The sequence below is a fragment of the Girardinichthys multiradiatus genome, chromosome 18, assembly GCF_021462225.1.
Source record: "Girardinichthys multiradiatus isolate DD_20200921_A chromosome 18, DD_fGirMul_XY1, whole genome shotgun sequence".
Classification (NCBI taxonomy): domain Eukaryota; kingdom Metazoa; phylum Chordata; class Actinopteri; order Cyprinodontiformes; family Goodeidae; genus Girardinichthys; species Girardinichthys multiradiatus.
In genome coordinates this window covers 29,605,249-29,621,920 of record NC_061810.1, presented here as the reverse complement: position 1 = coordinate 29,621,920, position 16,672 = coordinate 29,605,249, and the positions used below count along the sequence as shown (strand labels likewise).

Sequence of the window (16,672 nt, the reverse complement as noted above, 5' to 3'; positions counted from 1 at the left end):
TGCTCAGAAAACTGAAGACATTAGACCTCATTGCTGCTGCTGCAGGGACTCTGACTAACCAGTACTGTCTTTGTTTTGCAGTCTTTGCTGGGCGTTCAGTGTGAGGTTCAGAGGGAACTCAAAGCTTTCGTCAAGCTGGAACGTTTTGGTCAAGTCTACAAAGCCAAAAGTGCTGGATGCCCTCAGACCGAGGGGAAGAAGGTCTTCGCCTCTGGCGGCTCTATTTTTGGGAAGGGGGTGAAGTTCGCCATCCGAGAAGGCCGCATCAGCACCGACATCATCAGCCTCGCTAACGAGGACGGACGCCGCATGGCCGCAGTTCTGAACGATGCATTCTATCTTGAAAACCTTCACTTCACCATTGCGGGGATGGACACCCACTATTTTGTCAAACTGGGCTCAGTGGAGGGAGACCTGGCCCTCATTGGCATGACAGTGGGCCGGCGCACGCTGGAAAATGGCGTCAACGTCACCGTGTCTCAGGTCAACACTGTGCTGAATGGCAGGACTAGGCGCATCACTGACATCCAGCTGCAGTACGGACCCCTGCTTCTGAATACGCGATATGGCAGCAGCGTGGATGAAGAGAAAGCCCGTGTGTTGGAGGTGGCCCGGCAGAGGGCTGTCGGCCAGGCTTGGGCCAGGGAGCGCCAGAGACTTAGGGATGGAGAGGAAGGCTCAAGAACCTGGACTGAGGGAGAGAAGCAGCAGCTTCTGGGCTCAGGGAAGGTGCAAGGCTACGACGGATACTATGTAGTTTCGGTTGACCAGTACCCCGAGCTTGGAGACAGTGTCAACAACATTCACTTCATGAGACAGAGTGAAATGGGCCGAAGGTGACATGAACACGAGGCTCTCGAGTGATGGACTAAGTCATAGGAAACAGGACTTCTTGCCAAAGACAGTTGTATACATGACCACATGTTGTTTTGTTTTTTTTTGACTGTGCCCAACTTGGTTTTTAATATGCTGTAAACAAGACAGCGGTGGCAAACAGTTGCACTGTACTGACAGCAGCGTGCCCTTCTCCTTCTTTAGGATTCTTTACCAGTCTTTGCTCTCCAAGTGCGGCTGCTAGAGGATGAAAATCTGTGATGTCCTATGGCCTGTTTTTGTGACTCCATTTCCTCATCCCTGTTGGTGATTCTGTTCAAAGAAATCCGAGAGGAGTTTTGGTAATGCATTATGTTTCCCCGGCTCTCTCTCTGCTGCCAGACTTTTGCAGATTGTAATTTACAAGCCTGCTCCATTCTGCCTTTTTCTGCGCCTCAGCCAAGGAGATTCCATCACTTTTAATCACTCCTTTTTTTAATACTTGAAACCCTCATAGGTCCTGTCATCCATAAATAATGAGAGAGAAATTTCTGTTGGCCCTAATACCCTTCATCAAAACCACATCTGAACTTGTCAAAGCACCTTCATTTGTGTGATGTCTTGGAGCTTTATGAGAGAAGGCTTTGTGCTCATTTGTGGTCTTAAGTTCGAAGGTTCCTGTGCACCCTGAAATGTGCATGTCGGCCTTTTTTGTCAAGTACAAAATCTGCAAAAATGCTTACTGACAGTGCCTTGCAAAAGGATTTATACCTGTTGCGCTTTTTCAGATTTCTTCCAGTTATAGCCACAAACATTGGCATAATAATTTGGATTTCATATGATACACCAACTCAAAGTAAAGTTTGATCTGCATTTCTGTTTAGCACCCTTTACTTTAGCCCCATGAAAAAATAAAGTTCTATTTGCATTCAGTATTCACCAAATTAAACAATTAAACCATAAAGAATTTGAAAACCCTTTAACCTTTTCTTATTTCACATTCATGCATGTTTTTACATTTTTATTACAAATAAAGCCTGCCCAATTTTTGTATGTTCGGCAGGTTCTCTGATACCCCTGAAGTCCACCAGTCTGTAATAGTATTTCAGTATGTGAAGATCTCAGAGGAATGTCAGAGAACACATAGGCACGAAACAGCGTAAAATCCCATAGAATGCATTAACGTTTTTGTGTGCAGCATGACAGAAATGTGGAAAAGCATAACAGATATGATCATTTTGCAAGGTTCTTTAGGCCTAAATTGTTTGATGGTGCAATGTTGGTAAATTAGAATGTCATTGAAAAGTAAATTCAGAGTTCAGAAAAAGAAAAACTCATACAGATTCATTCCACGTACTGATATATTTTAAGCTTGTATTTCTGTTATTTTTAATAATTATGGTTTACAGCTAATGAAAACCCAATATTCAGTGTTTTAGAAAATGAGAATATAGCAATAGGTCCAATTTATCCAAGATTTGTTTTATTTAGAAATGTTATGACCACATTATTCCCTTCAGAATCATGAGTAACAGACTGCTGACTTGATAGTTGTCCGGCAAACCATTGCTTTTGAATAATTATCATCGCTGGCTTTCCATGCAGCACTGTATCCAAGCACAAGAACGTTTATTGGGTACAAAAGGAGGGGTAGTGACACTGCAAAAGCAACAGGGATTTTAAAGCAAAGTCAATTCAAGAGTTTGGGGGAGATTGGGGGAGATTCACAAGGCACGGACTAATATGTTTGCATACAGGTCTCTATATGCTCTATAGCATTGGCCTTTTTCTGGCAGAATTATGGGTTTTCATTTGCCACAAGCTATACTCATCAAGATTATCAGAAATAAACACAGGGTATTCTGCTCTGTGTGTATAATTAACTTTTCTATAATACTCTAGTTTATTGAGAGGCACCTATTATAAAGCAAACAAAGGGATGTGATATTTGATTTCTATTTGTGTTTTATTCCATTTTAACTGGATTTTGGCAAATCGAAATATAGGATGGATTTTTTTTTTTTTTTTGTCTGTGGCCATACAACTCAAATATGAAACCACATTAAGAGCCAACCCTGTCAGAAAATACTGTGGAACTATTGTGTGTATTAAAGAACAAAAAGGTATTTTCTGGGACCGGTTTTGAATTATATTTTCATTTTGTTTTATAAATAGCTATATGACTTAACAGTATAACAAATGTGAATTTAAAAGAAATGTGAATAATTGTCCCTTTTATTGTTGATTGTTGTACTTGAACAATACTTGCAGGTGTTTGAACACATGGAATAAAACAGTGAGAATGGTTTAGTTAAATCCCTTACTGTGTATTTCATTAGACTCACAGCTTTTTTTTATGGATCTCGATTTCTTGTTGGAGGCACTGAGGAGTTAAAGTCAGTATTCCACAACACAATGTCCAATCAAATTAAGCTTTGGATGAAAATGGTTCTAAATAGTATGAGGCAAGAAAGAAGGTCAAAGAAAGTTGTTAATTCAGTCATACATGCTCCATTAGCATATTGGCTGCAGAGATAAATGGGCTTTGGGTTGTACCGTGGGTCTGATGAAAGATACAAATTGCCTTCGCCCTAAGGGCTGCCTGCAGGTCAGCATAGAAAGCGCTTTTATTCTCCAGAATAGAGCTTCTCTTAGTTGGAGGAAATGTGTTTGACCTGGAGGTGTTCTGGTTCCCGTTTACAGACTAAATGTTGTCTATACACACCAACTGTTACAAAAAACCCAAATGGACATTTTCTGAGCCCCATACATCTGTGACCATCCCCCCACCCACAGGATACTGCAAAGGACAATTTACTTGTGCTCATTCAAAATGTCATGATGTGAAAACTCATAAGGAGTCTATTTTGAAAGTTGTGACATTGATTTGACTTCTGGTACCTTTTTGAACTATCCCGAGCCAGTTCACACTCTTGACTGTCATTTGCCATCAAGAATATAGACTTGTCTGTGTGTGTATAGTTGGCGAGAGCATGATTGAGTGTCTCAATCTGTACAAACAACAAAGCAAACTGGACAGGAGTTTTTTTTGCTGTTTTTTTATGATGTTGGTTGATTCAGTGGCATTTTGTTCCTGAAAAACAATATGTATGTTCAGCATAATATGAATGAAGGATATTTGCATTGTGGAATATTGCACTGATAATTGTTGCGTCATAAGACTGTATCTTTTTCTAAAAGTTTTTGGACTCATTTCGAGTTTCGGTTTGTTCTCAACACTGTGTTTTTAGCGCTTCTTTTGACTGTGTAAATATGAGGACATTCAAGTAAGCTGTAAATAAAATGCAAATGTAGATACCTCTTAGAGCTACATTGGTGACCCTGTGTAGTCTTAAGGTAGAAACAAAAAAATAAAGGGAATATTTTGTGTTTATGTTTGGTGTTTATCTTAAATATTATTTATCATGCTGAACAGCTGAAAACAAAACCCAAGTTTGCAGCATCTCAAACAGAAAGAAAGGTGTTCGCCTTAATATAAACCTTAATACAGTGCCTCACAAAAGCAGCCATACCCTCAGACATGTTCTCATGAGGCGTTGCGTGGTGCACCGGTAGAGCTAGTCCTTGACACAGCTGTCCTGGGTTTGATTGAGATCTTGCTGCATGTCTTCCCCACTTCTCTCTTTGCCCTTTTCCTGGCTAGTAACTGTCATTGAAGGCCACTATTGCCATAAAAATCTTTAAAAAAAGAAATTTTCTAACATTGTGTTATGTTACAACCCCAAACTTTAATGTATTTTATTGGAATTCTATGTGATCCGCCAAGTCAAAGTAGTGCATAATTGTGGAAGAAAAATGATATGCACAGAGAGACTCAATTTACTGCAGAGGGTATTGCTGAAGCCACTTGTTTGTGGTGGAAATTATTTAGGGGTAATAGAGTAAAGGGGGCTAAATACAAAAGTGTGCCACACTTTTGACTTTTATTTGTGAAACAAATTCAGAGAACCATAGTTGATTTTTGCTTCCACTCTACAATTATGCACCACTTTGTCTTGTTCTGTCACAGAAATTCTCAAGAAAATTCATTGAAGTTTCTAGTAGTAACGTGACTACAGTACATGTAAAAAAAAAGCTCCAGGAGTATGTATATGTTAAAGTAGTTTCACACTGTCCTCGGTGAATGTATTTAACTTTAAGATGACAAGCAAGCCTCAGGGGGGGCTTAGTCAAACTTTGCTATTAATTAACCTGTTGAAGTTGAGGACCAATCTGTTGGACCACTTGTTTGCTGAATATTGGACCATTTGCACGTTGTTGAACACCACTATGCCTTTTCAACGTCATTGGCCATTTTATACCGCAGGATAGTCTGTCCTACAAAACCCAGCAGCCACTGCGGCTGATATGACGGGGCCGTCCCAGGTCTGACGTCATAGGAGGCAATATAGGAAGGCGAACATTTGAAAGAAGCGCTTTCACGTTGGATACCGGACCAACATCCGAAGCATCTCTCTCTGGAGAAGAAGAGTCCCAAGTGGATCAGATCATATTTTTCCTTTTCGCCAAGGCAGCCAAAGGATGAAGATTGACCGCTCTTCCCGAAGTTAACTGTGGACGCACGTTAACTTCCAACTTTCCCCTCCTCCTCTCTCCCTCTGCTCAGAAGGAAGACTTCAACAAACTAAAACTCATCCTTTTATTTTTATTTTTATTTCTTTATTAGGAATAGCATGGGCAGGATAGAGTAGGAGGTTTTAGTGCGATTAGAGTCGGCAGTTAGAGTCTAATGTGTTCTGAATTGTATGTGCATGCCATTGTTTTGAAACTTGCTGGTACTGTCGGAGGCCGCCGTGTCTCTCAAGTGTGTCTTTACCGTGCGAACACTTGCGTGCAGGTGCGGTGTGAAACTGGACTGCTATAATAACCTTATGGTGAAAATCAACCATTTTCTTTGTCTTAAACTTCATGTTTCACTGGTTTGCCGCCAAAAAGGTTTATGATCCTTTGTGTGGGCTGAGTTTTACAACCTTGCTGGGGGAAGGTTTATGACTGCCCATGTCCCACTGAGCTACGCTTTGGGAGGTGCGCACCCAAAGCTTCGTTCAACCATATTCCCCTTTTATTTTGCCATAACTGGCATAACTGCTGGTTTGACCTCATACACACCCACTGCTGTTTTGTTTTATTTTGTTTAGTTAGATATTTTGCCCTTTTTGTGTAGAACTTTGCATGTAGGTGAAGGTTATTAAATCGGAAGAGCGGATTGTATCAGACTGTGATTTAATAAATATTCACATAGATAAAGAGATGGCGTTTTGCGTTTATTTTGTGCAACTGTGATTTGTCAGTCAAAATAAGGTTAAAGTTCCACACGTCAATTATTACCGAGTATTTAACGGTTGTAATTATCAAAGGCGTTGAGCCACAATTACAACACCAGAGGACATCTCTGGCTTCGGTTCATAAATGAGGATTTTGGTTAAGAAATTAATTTTGTCAAATTATGATTGTTAATTATAATTCTTGATAAATATTAATTAATCAATAATCATAATTCCAACAAATCCTTCGGTGTTATAAAAAGCCACCAGGAGGCTGTTTTAAAAACTTGATAATTTTGTTAAAACAAGAGGAGCTCAGGGGCTAATGCTGTTAGCAGGCTGAGAAAGGTTGGGGAGTTAGCTGCCAGTGTGTGTTGGCACCAGGGCAACCTGGAACATTTACACAAACTGAAAGCAGAGGTACTCCAAGAAAAGCACCCTGACCTGTTTTACCAAAGTAGACACCTGCCTGCATTAATATTAGCCAAAGAAACCCCTAATTTACCTATGTTAAGGATGGAAAACTTTCACATTCCGATGTTTTCTCCAGCAAGTTATAATATTTCAGTCTGTGGCTCTCATTTCCTTTGAGATGGCACATGGTTCTAAAAAGGGCATTTGGTTAAAGGGAACAGAGAATGCCGCAAGCAGAAAGCTTTTCCCGTCGCAGATTACTTTCTCTGTTGCAGAGAGGCAAAATGTTCTCATGCCTCGAGGACCTTTGTCCTTTACGTAGAATCAGATTAACAATAACTTTGCCTCAACCTCGAGCAGAAGGTTCAGGTGAAGGTTGCTGTATTAGGCTTAAATAATAAAACATATTTTATTTGATATGTATGTAATGTCATGTAATTGTTAAGTGCCGAAAGTGCCATAACGTAATGAATAAATAAAAAATTAATCAATTGTCATTTACCTATGCTGTAGTAAAAACTGGAAATACAGTACAAAAACACTATCTATATATATTTTAAAAAAACATCATTAAAAATGTATAATCAAGTAGATAAAATGTATTTACTTAAATTTATTATTCATTCATTCTTTTATGGTTTTGTGTGGAATCATGAAAGTGTCACACGTTAATAAATTAATAGATCATGAAATTTTTATTTTAAGTCTCATTCACTAATTAAAAGAAAAAAAAATACACACGTAATTTGTAAAACATACAGTATCTCTAAATATGTACATACTAATGGAAAGGCATGTTTTTGTAACTCAATGATAAATCAATAATAAAAACTTTATATATTTTCCCATTTTTCGTGGCATTGCATGTTTATATGTTGCTGTATTTTGTTTTTTCGGCTTAGATGTGAATGATATATGTACATTTATGTAACCAGGTTATTGTAGGTTTTCCATTTTCACTTGAATTATGAGGTATATTTGTCTCATTCAAGTTGGAGAAAGTTACAAAATGAAAAGTGTAATGTTTTCACATCAGAGAAACCTGGTGGGTGACACTGTATAATTAGTTAATTAGTTAAATATGCCATTCTAAAGATAATTTTTACAGAAAGCACATTTAATTATTATTATTTTTTTTATATAATTGAATGGTCATGTGCTGCAGAAGTCCATTAGTTTATTATGTTTGGTAGTCCTAACCATCAAAGTTAAAGGCAAGTCTTTGCTTTATTCAATATAATTAATTCAAATTCATTTCCCATGAAGAATAACCAGCCAGATTTTAACACCTTTATGGAGTCACAATGGAGTGACAATTAAAATTATTTTATAGTGCTCTGTGGCACAGACGTATAGATAGATAGATAGATAGATAGATAGATAGATAGATAGATAGATAGATAGATAGATAGATAGATAGATAGATAGATAGATAGATAGATAGATAGATAGATAGATAGATAGATAGATAGATAGATAGATAGATAGATAGATAGATAGATAGATAGATAGATAGATAGATAGATAGATAGATAGATAGATAGATAGATAGATAGATAGATAGATAGATAGATAGATAGATAGATAGATAGATAGATAGATAGATAGATAGATAGATAGATAGATAGATAGATAGATAGATAGATAGATAGATAGATAGATAGATAGATAGATAGATAGATAGATAGATAGATAGATAGATAGATAGATAGATAGATAGATAGATAGATAGATAGATATTATATATATATATATATATATATATATATTATTTGACAATCTTAAATAAAAGATAGATAGGATAAAAAACATTTTTGTCAAAAAATGTAACTCTAATTAGTTTAATGTATACATATTTTTAAAATACATAATAAATAACTTGAATGTGAAATCCATTTTTACAATCTGAAGTCATATTGTATTAACATCATTATACAATAATGTATAATGGTTCTCCAGGTTCTCCTATTCAATATCTACATGCTCCCCCTAACTCAGATTTTAATAAACAACAAGGTAAGTTATCATAACTATGGAGACGACACACAGCTATATGTTACGATGTCACCAGGTGACTATGAACCCATTCAAGCGCTGGGTAAATGCTTAGAACAAATCAATGCATAGATGGGCCAACATTTCCTTCAGCTGAATCAAAACAAAACTCAAATAATAATCTTTGGACCAAAGGAAGAGTGTTTAAAAGTTAGCACACAGCTTCGGTTAATACAGCTAGAAACCACCAATCAGGCTCAAAACCTGGGTGTAGTGATGGACTCAGACCTGAACCTTCAGAGGCACATAAAGACAATTACAAGGTCAGCCTTCTATCACCTAAAGAACATCTCCAGGATTAAAGGACTAATGTCTCAGCAGGACCTTGAAAAACTAATTCATGCGTTCATCTTTAGTAGATTAGTAGATTGAACAGTGTCTTCACAGGTCTGCCTAAAAAGTTGATCAGACAGCTGCAGTTGATCCAGAACGCTGCTGCCTGCGTCCTCACTAGAACTAAGAAAGTGGAGCACATCACCCCGGTTCTAAAGTCCTTACACTGTCTCCCTGTAGCTCAGAGAATAGATTTTAAAATACTTCTGTTAGTCTATAAATCACTGAATGGCTTAGCACCAAAATACATTACAGACTTGTTGTCAGTGTATCAACCACCCAGACCTCTCAGGTCTTCTGGCTCAAATGTACTCTGCACACCCAGAACCAGAACCAAACATGGAGAAGCAGCTTTTAGCGCTTATGCTTCACTAATCTGGAATAAACTCCCAGAAAACTGCAAAAGCGCCGAAACCCTAAGTGGCTTTAAATCCAGATTAAAAGCTTATTTGTTTAGAGTGGCTTTTGACTGTGCCATCTAAACATTAATAGTTAAGTTTTTAGTCCAATTTTCCTTTCATTTTCTTACCCATCATTCTATTCTCTTTATTTTTTTAATTACCTCTGTTGTTCGATTTTCTGTATCATTGTAATATTTTTCCTCATGTACAGCGCCTTGAGTGCCTTGTTGCTGAATAGCGCTATATAAATAAACTTGACTTGACTAGAAAATAATCTGAAATCATAAAATAATACAAAAAAAATAATAATTTTAAATATTTTATATAAATATTTAGCTAATTACTGCATATATATATATATATATATATATAAATTAATAACACATTATCCATGTATTTATTTATTTATACTTAAAATTAATTAATGATCCATTTAAGTAATCATTAAATGATCTGTTTATTTATTGAAATATGGCAGTTTTGGACTAACAGATGTTAAATGTAACCTATTTATGTCTTAACATCTGTCACTGCAAAATCCTATTTGCCTCACATAGGATCTAAATACAATGCAATGTTTTCCTGTTTGCTTTGATGACAGAATTATGCTCGATATTGTATTACATTTCTGGGTAGCTTATCTTGTTTGCTTCAGGGTTGCAAGCATCATTCTAATTTATTGATATAGAACAGCAAACTGAGATTTCTACCAAAAATACAGGAACAAAAGTTTCTAATTATCTGCTTATTTGACTCTTTAATTTCTCCGGAGGAACCGACAGCGACATCATTCATCCTGCAAAGAAGTCAGTTTGATTGATTTAACTGTAACCATTAGATTCTGAAGTTCTGTGAGGAAAGAAGAAAATTCTTCTTTAGCCTGCATTTCTCTTAGGCTGCAGAAGGCAAACCTTCCCTCTGAAAAGCATGCATGAACTATTTCTCATTACCTGTTCTGCGTCTGATGTGAAGAGATAACTCCACATTGCTTTCACACTTGAGCTGTTTCCTCTTAACGATAACTCTGGGCCCAAGTGTTGGATAAACACAGGAAAAGGTTTTAGCCGTCGAAATGAGCAAAGGGTTGATTCCTGCTGTGGTTTAACCATCCGTTCCATTGATGAATCATGTACGAAGGCGCTGAAATGAAACACCTGCTGTCCGCTGCTTTCACTGTCAATCTCAAGGAAATACATGACGTTTATTTTCATGAAGGTCAGCAATATCATTTGGGGAGAGCAGCACCTTGACAGAGCTGACTACACGTGTTAAGTTTTCCCAACATCTCTAAAATACAGTGCCTTGCAAAAGTATTTCTATACGTTGAACTTTTCCACATTTTTTACATCAGGAGTAGAATTTGAAGTGATAGACCAACTTGAAGTAGTGTGTATATGAAGTTGGCGAAACATGATTGTTTCATTCCTTTTTCAGATACTGTTGTTACCATTCCGTGGTGTTAGGGTTCTCCTCAGAGCAGCCCTTTTTACTTCCTTTCTTCTTTGGTCACCCTTTATTTATCTCTGTCCACCATCACTGCAACTCTGACCAGCTTCTCTGTCCCTGCTGAAAAAAAGGCATTCCCACAGCATGATGCTGCCACCACAGTTTCAACATGAGAATGGTGTGTTCAGGGTGAAGTGCAGTGATAGATTCCACCACACACAGAGTTTTGCATGCAGCCCCATGAAAGTTGAAATTTGATCTCATCTGACTGAAGCACATCTGTCACATGTTTGCTGAATCCCCTATATTGCTTGTGGAAAACTGCAAATTGGACTTCTTATGGCTTTCTGTTAACAATTCCATGTTAATTTTTAATTTTGCTTGAGATATTATTTTATCACATAATCCTGCTTCCAATTTCTTCGCAACTTTAGCCCTTATTTATTATCTGCTTGTGTTAATTTGTCTTAATAATTCTCTTTGTTCTCAAAAAAACCTCTGAGGCCTTCACAGAACATTTAGAATCAGAGTAAATGAGGCTAAATCGAAAATGTAAGATTTTTTAGGTCAAATTTAAAACCATAAGTAAATTCCCTTTTACAATTATCTTTTTAAATAAAATCCCAATAAAGTATGCTGATGTTTGTGGTCATAATGTGTCTTTTATTGTTATTTGATATAACTGTTTCACATTCCTGCTTCCACCAAATCAGCAAACAACCCAACCATAAAATCATATTGAGTAAGCAATGGTAACTCCACTGAATAAACAGAAAGGAGTCACATTTCCTACTTTTTGGAATCCCAACATGATGACAGGAAGACAGCAGGCACCGACGCACTCAGCAAAGCCTGAGCTTTGGAAATAAAACCAATGTGATGGTTTTCTGAAGTGTAATATTTCCGTGGGTCATGCAAAGGCCAGCGTTGCCTCTCAGACAAACTGACCTGCACTGTGAAAATGGAAAATGTGCATCAGTAACACCTTAGGCAGTGAAATGCTGCATGCTTGTAATATGTGAGACATTATCTACCCCTAAAAAAGAAGGTGTAAGAGCATGGTAAAAAAAAAAAGCCTGTGCTGCCTCCTCTTAAGGTAACATAACGTGGCAGTTTTGACCTCTGTGTTCATTGCATGGTTTTCAGTGTCAAAGTGATTTTTTTTCTGTAATGAACAATGCAAAGATTTTCATCTGCGAAGTGGAGTCATATTAAATCTGGCCTCAGTTATTCACAGACTGGGGGTTTCTCATCTTTAGAACTGCAACTAAAGGATGCTGTCACCTTTTGACACAAGTCAAACTGAGAAAAAGTGATTTGCATCTCTTTAAAACATATTCTTGAATATTATGATAATTATATGAACTTCTTTTTTGTGTAGGGTCTTTTTTCATGTAAGTGGAATATGTCAAAACTTTAAGAAATGAATCCTCGAAGGATAAGGACAAATGCTTTGATTTTAGAAAAGGGCAACGTGCTGGACTCCAGCAGGGCCTTGGTGGTTTTGGTGGACTCGGTGGACTCAGCAGAGGAGGAAGTCACATCTGCTACTGTCGCCTTCCATCATCCCCCACCCCAGACAGGTGTGAACAAAAGGGCACAAAAAAATGTCACTGCAGTATTTCTTAGTCCAACGACGATGCTTGCATTCATCCAGGAAACTGCCATTGCACATTATGCAAATTATATTGACAGCATATCTAATGCTTTTATTAGGTTAATTATGCCTGAGGTCAAATCTGTCCGTGGCACGGCATCAGAACGCACTCAGAGCCACATGTCTGGAGGCACTTAGACATACTGGAAGGTTACTGAATGCATAATGTTTTTGGACAGCTTATCTTGTAGCTTCATGACCATGAGAAATAAGCATGATTGATTTCTCCTAATAATTGATTTATCTTAATCTCTAAATGTTCAGTGCTGTTCTGTTTGCCACTTAACTATGTACCTATACTGCAAATCAGAAAAAAATGTGTATGCAGTACAAGACATGTATAACATAATTTTTGTGCTAAGAAAAATCTCAGCCAGAGCTACAATGGAATCATTTGGATCAGACCACATTTATTTGTTGAATGGTTCAGTCAAAGTCCAGACCTAAATCCCATTCAAAATCATTGGGAATGATTTCAAAATCAATTTTCAAAATCAATGAAAATTGGTGTTCACAGTGCTTCTGTCTCTTTCCTGTCCTCTCATTTCCTTTTACTGAGCCTTATTCTCTCTCCTGAAGTTTCTCCCTGTTAAAAGGTCATTGTTACATTCCACTGTCGCCACATGCTTCGTCAGGCTGAGAGACCACTGTAAAGTCATGATTCAGTGCAATCTGTTGGATTTCCAAGATAGATCAAAACAAACATTTAAACCACCGACAGGGAAACCCTAAAGCCGCTGTAACTGTGTGAGCTGGTACATATCTAAACACCATTTTATTATTTCTTACCTCTGCTTGGCGGTTCTCTTGTGTCCTGCAAGAATCACAGAGAGGGCCTTTCTTTGTGGAATTTGTAGCTTCTGTCTGAGCCTGACTGATTTTTCTCCAGGTACTCCAACTTTCCTACACAATCCAACAACATGTAAGCTAAGTTAATTGGTTATTCTGAAGAGTGTGAGTGTGCATGGCTACATGACTATGTAATAGACCTGACGGCCCATCCTGGCTGTTCCTCCCCCTTCTAAACAGGATAAAGAGGGTGCAGAACAGGAGTGAGTTAGATTGAGCTTTGGCAGAGCTACTTCTGAGTTGCATTTCATTGTCTCAGCCTTTCTGTGCTGAAGTTCCTTCCCATTTTGCTGTCAGTTGTTGCTATCAAGCTATTCCCTCACTCACTCCGTGCACCTGAAGGCATGTCATACTTTAGTGTTTTTTTTTTTATTGCCATAAGAGCTCATGGCGACAGGCATATTTTTCCTTATTTGTGATTGCATTTTAAACAGTGCATGGTTTTTGTGGCAAAGCTTAGGCTAAAGGTATCTAACAATGAAAAAAATTTATTTTTACACAGTGTATTAGTCAGTAATAGTAATGTTTATATCTATTAAGTCTGTTTTAAATTTACTTTAAATTCTATGAAGCATTTTGTTAGTGGGCCATGTGATGCACTGGTAAATTATCAAGGATTAGGGCACCATGCGAAAGTATTCATATTTATTGTCCTTTTTTACATTATATATACTGTCCTTTGTGTACTTACTTAGGATTTCATGTGATAGACCAACACAAAGTAGCACTTAATTATCATGTTTTCATCAGTACTGGATTAACAAAAAAATCTGAAAAATGTGGGCTGCATTTTATTCATCCTCTTTTACTCTAATACCCCCAAATGAAATCAACAGCAAATCCACCTAAACTGAAATATCAGCCAAGGAGAATATTGATCAGAGAACCTGCCATTGGTAACTGGAGGAGCTGTGGGGTGCACAACTCAATTGGGAAAATCTAATGACAGAAGTATTAATTGTGAACTCCATAGATCTATCCTTTATGGAAGAGTGGTAATGTTGGAATAAAGCATTAATAGATTCCATTTGAATTCTTTCTCAGGGGGCATAGAGGGCACGGCAAACATGTGGCAGTAGGTTCTCTGCTCAGATTATTCAAAAATGACACTGTTCAAGCTACATACAAAAGACTACGTGTGGAAGAAATATGCCTGCATGTCCCTTCTACACACACTCTCCACAGTGTCACATGGTATTGGCAGCATCATGCTTTGGGAATGCTTTACTTTAGCAGGAATAAGTAGTTCAAAGGTAACTGAACATAAAATCGGTTGCAAGGTCTCACAAATGTTCTTCATGTATTTTAAATGAGAATGAGTTATTTTGCTGGAAAATAACTGGAAAAATGTCAAATGCATGCTACATGGATGGATGGATAGATGGATGGATGGGATGGATGGATGGATGGATGGATGGATGGATGGATGGATTCATTTGGGTTAGAAGAAAAGTAGCCACTAATTTCAGGAGTACTTTCATGATACATAAAGATTAGATGTTATTACCAAACTTATGATGTTGCCTGAATTTGGTTTTGAGGTAAAACAAAAGACTTTTTTTGTGTTACATAATCAAGTAAAATAATCAATTGGAAAAAGATCAGAACTAAGCCTAAAATAGATATTATTCTAATCGCCTATGTCACATCCTGCTGACATACAACTGCTGTTTGAAAAACTAAATGTCATGCAGTCTTCAGTGTAATTATAGTTCATCCTTTTTTGCTAGCACAAAAGAAAGTTGTTTTGAAGGGAGGATAAAATTATGAAAGGGAAAACAGACAGCAGAGTTTGTTCCCTTTGACCTCTCTGTATCTGCTGGTTTGGATTTTCAGTTTAACGTGAAAATCCTGAAGTCAGTCTGACAGAATTATTTCGGTTACAGAACCTTTAGGCTCAATATGAATAGTGTTATGCAGATCTGCCCCGGGGAATTTATTTTTACACTGGGCATTTGGCATCTTGTAACACCCTCCTTCCTTAAGCAGAGCATGAAAACACAATGCCTTTTGCAGCCGAGAAACATGTTCTTAGCCCCAGGTTTTCATATTCGCAGCCTCTTTGAAAAATCATTTTGGAAAATTTTGAACGCTTGCATTATGTGACACAAGGAACATCTTGCCACCAACAGTATTTTTTCTGTGCAGTGCGGTTCCACATTTGACAACCCAGATTTTACTTGTAAGATCCTGCAGACGAGTAACTTTTTATTTTCATTGTAATACATGCAGAGAGAAGTTCACATGTCTCACTGCAACTGATGTCTTTATTAATTGTGGGCTTTCATTGATGCATTTAAACCAATCTTTTTCAACACTGGAATAACAAGACAGCATGCAACAAATTAATGGGTATACAATTTAATAAGTAAAAAAAACAGAATTGAATTAACAAGTTTGACTTTATTTGGCTTTCTCCAGTGAAGCACTCGAAATGAGCTTCTTCCATAGGGTGGCCGGAGTCTTATAGATCAGGTGAGGAGCTCCACCATCCAAGGGGGGTCAAAGTAAATCATTTTAGGTGGTCTGGGCATCTGATCAAGATACTTCAATTCAATTCAATTCAGTTTATTTATATAGCGCCAATTCACAACACATGTTGTCTCAAGGCACTTCACAACAGTCAGGTACATACATTCCAATTAATATTAACAATTGAACAGTGCAGTTGGAGTTAGCTTTTTATTCAAATTAAATAAAAAGCTTTTCTATCTAAGGAAGCCCAGCAGATTGCATCCAGTCAGTGACTTGCAGCATTCCCTCCTCCCGGATGAGCATGTAGAGACAGTGGACAGTCACTGGCGTTGACTTTGGAGCAATCCCTCATACTGAGCATGCATGTAGCGACAGTGGAGAGGAAAAACTCCCTTTTAACAGGAAGAAACCTCCAGCAGAACCAGTGTGAGCAGCCATCTGCCACGACCGACTGGGGGTTTGAGAGACAGAACAGAGCAGAGACACAAAGAGAACAAAGAAGCACTGATCCAGGAGTCCTTTCTATGGGAAGGAAAAGTAAATGTTGATGGATGTAGCTCATTTAGTCATTTCATCTAGAAAGAAAGAACAGATAAACTCTGAGCCAGTTGTCAAGGTTAGAGTCTGAAAGAGAGCACATACAGTTAGTTACAGTTAAGCTCAGTCAATCGCCATGTCTAGGAGAGAGAAAGGGTTAAACACTAAAAAACAAGGCTATGTGGATCATCGGTAGAGGGTGAGCATTAAGTTGTTGCCAGCAGAAGCTCGGACGATCATAGAGCTCAATGTTGATGACATCCCAGTATCTTAAACAGCTTTAAAACATACATGGTGATTCCATCAGAAAATTATGACATTCACTTTAAAAGGAAATCCAAAAGAGCAGCTTGAAAGAAAATTCTGGACGTAGATGAATACATAAATGTGAAGCTGCATTTCAAAAA

General features: G+C 37.7%; 1 protein-coding gene across 1 annotated transcript in view; it reads left to right on the top strand.

Moving 5' to 3' along the window:
- The window catches only part of tenm4 (teneurin transmembrane protein 4), a 288,429-nt gene extending 284,222 nt beyond the window's left edge, over positions 1-4,207 (top strand). Inside the window, exon 33 of the mRNA XM_047391839.1 lies at positions 82-4,207. Coding sequence (XP_047247795.1) covers positions 82-840 — 759 coding nt within the window. The 3' untranslated portion in view covers positions 841-4,207. The remainder of the gene's footprint in view (positions 1-81) is intronic.
- The last annotated feature ends 12,465 nt before the right edge of the window (positions 4,208-16,672 follow it).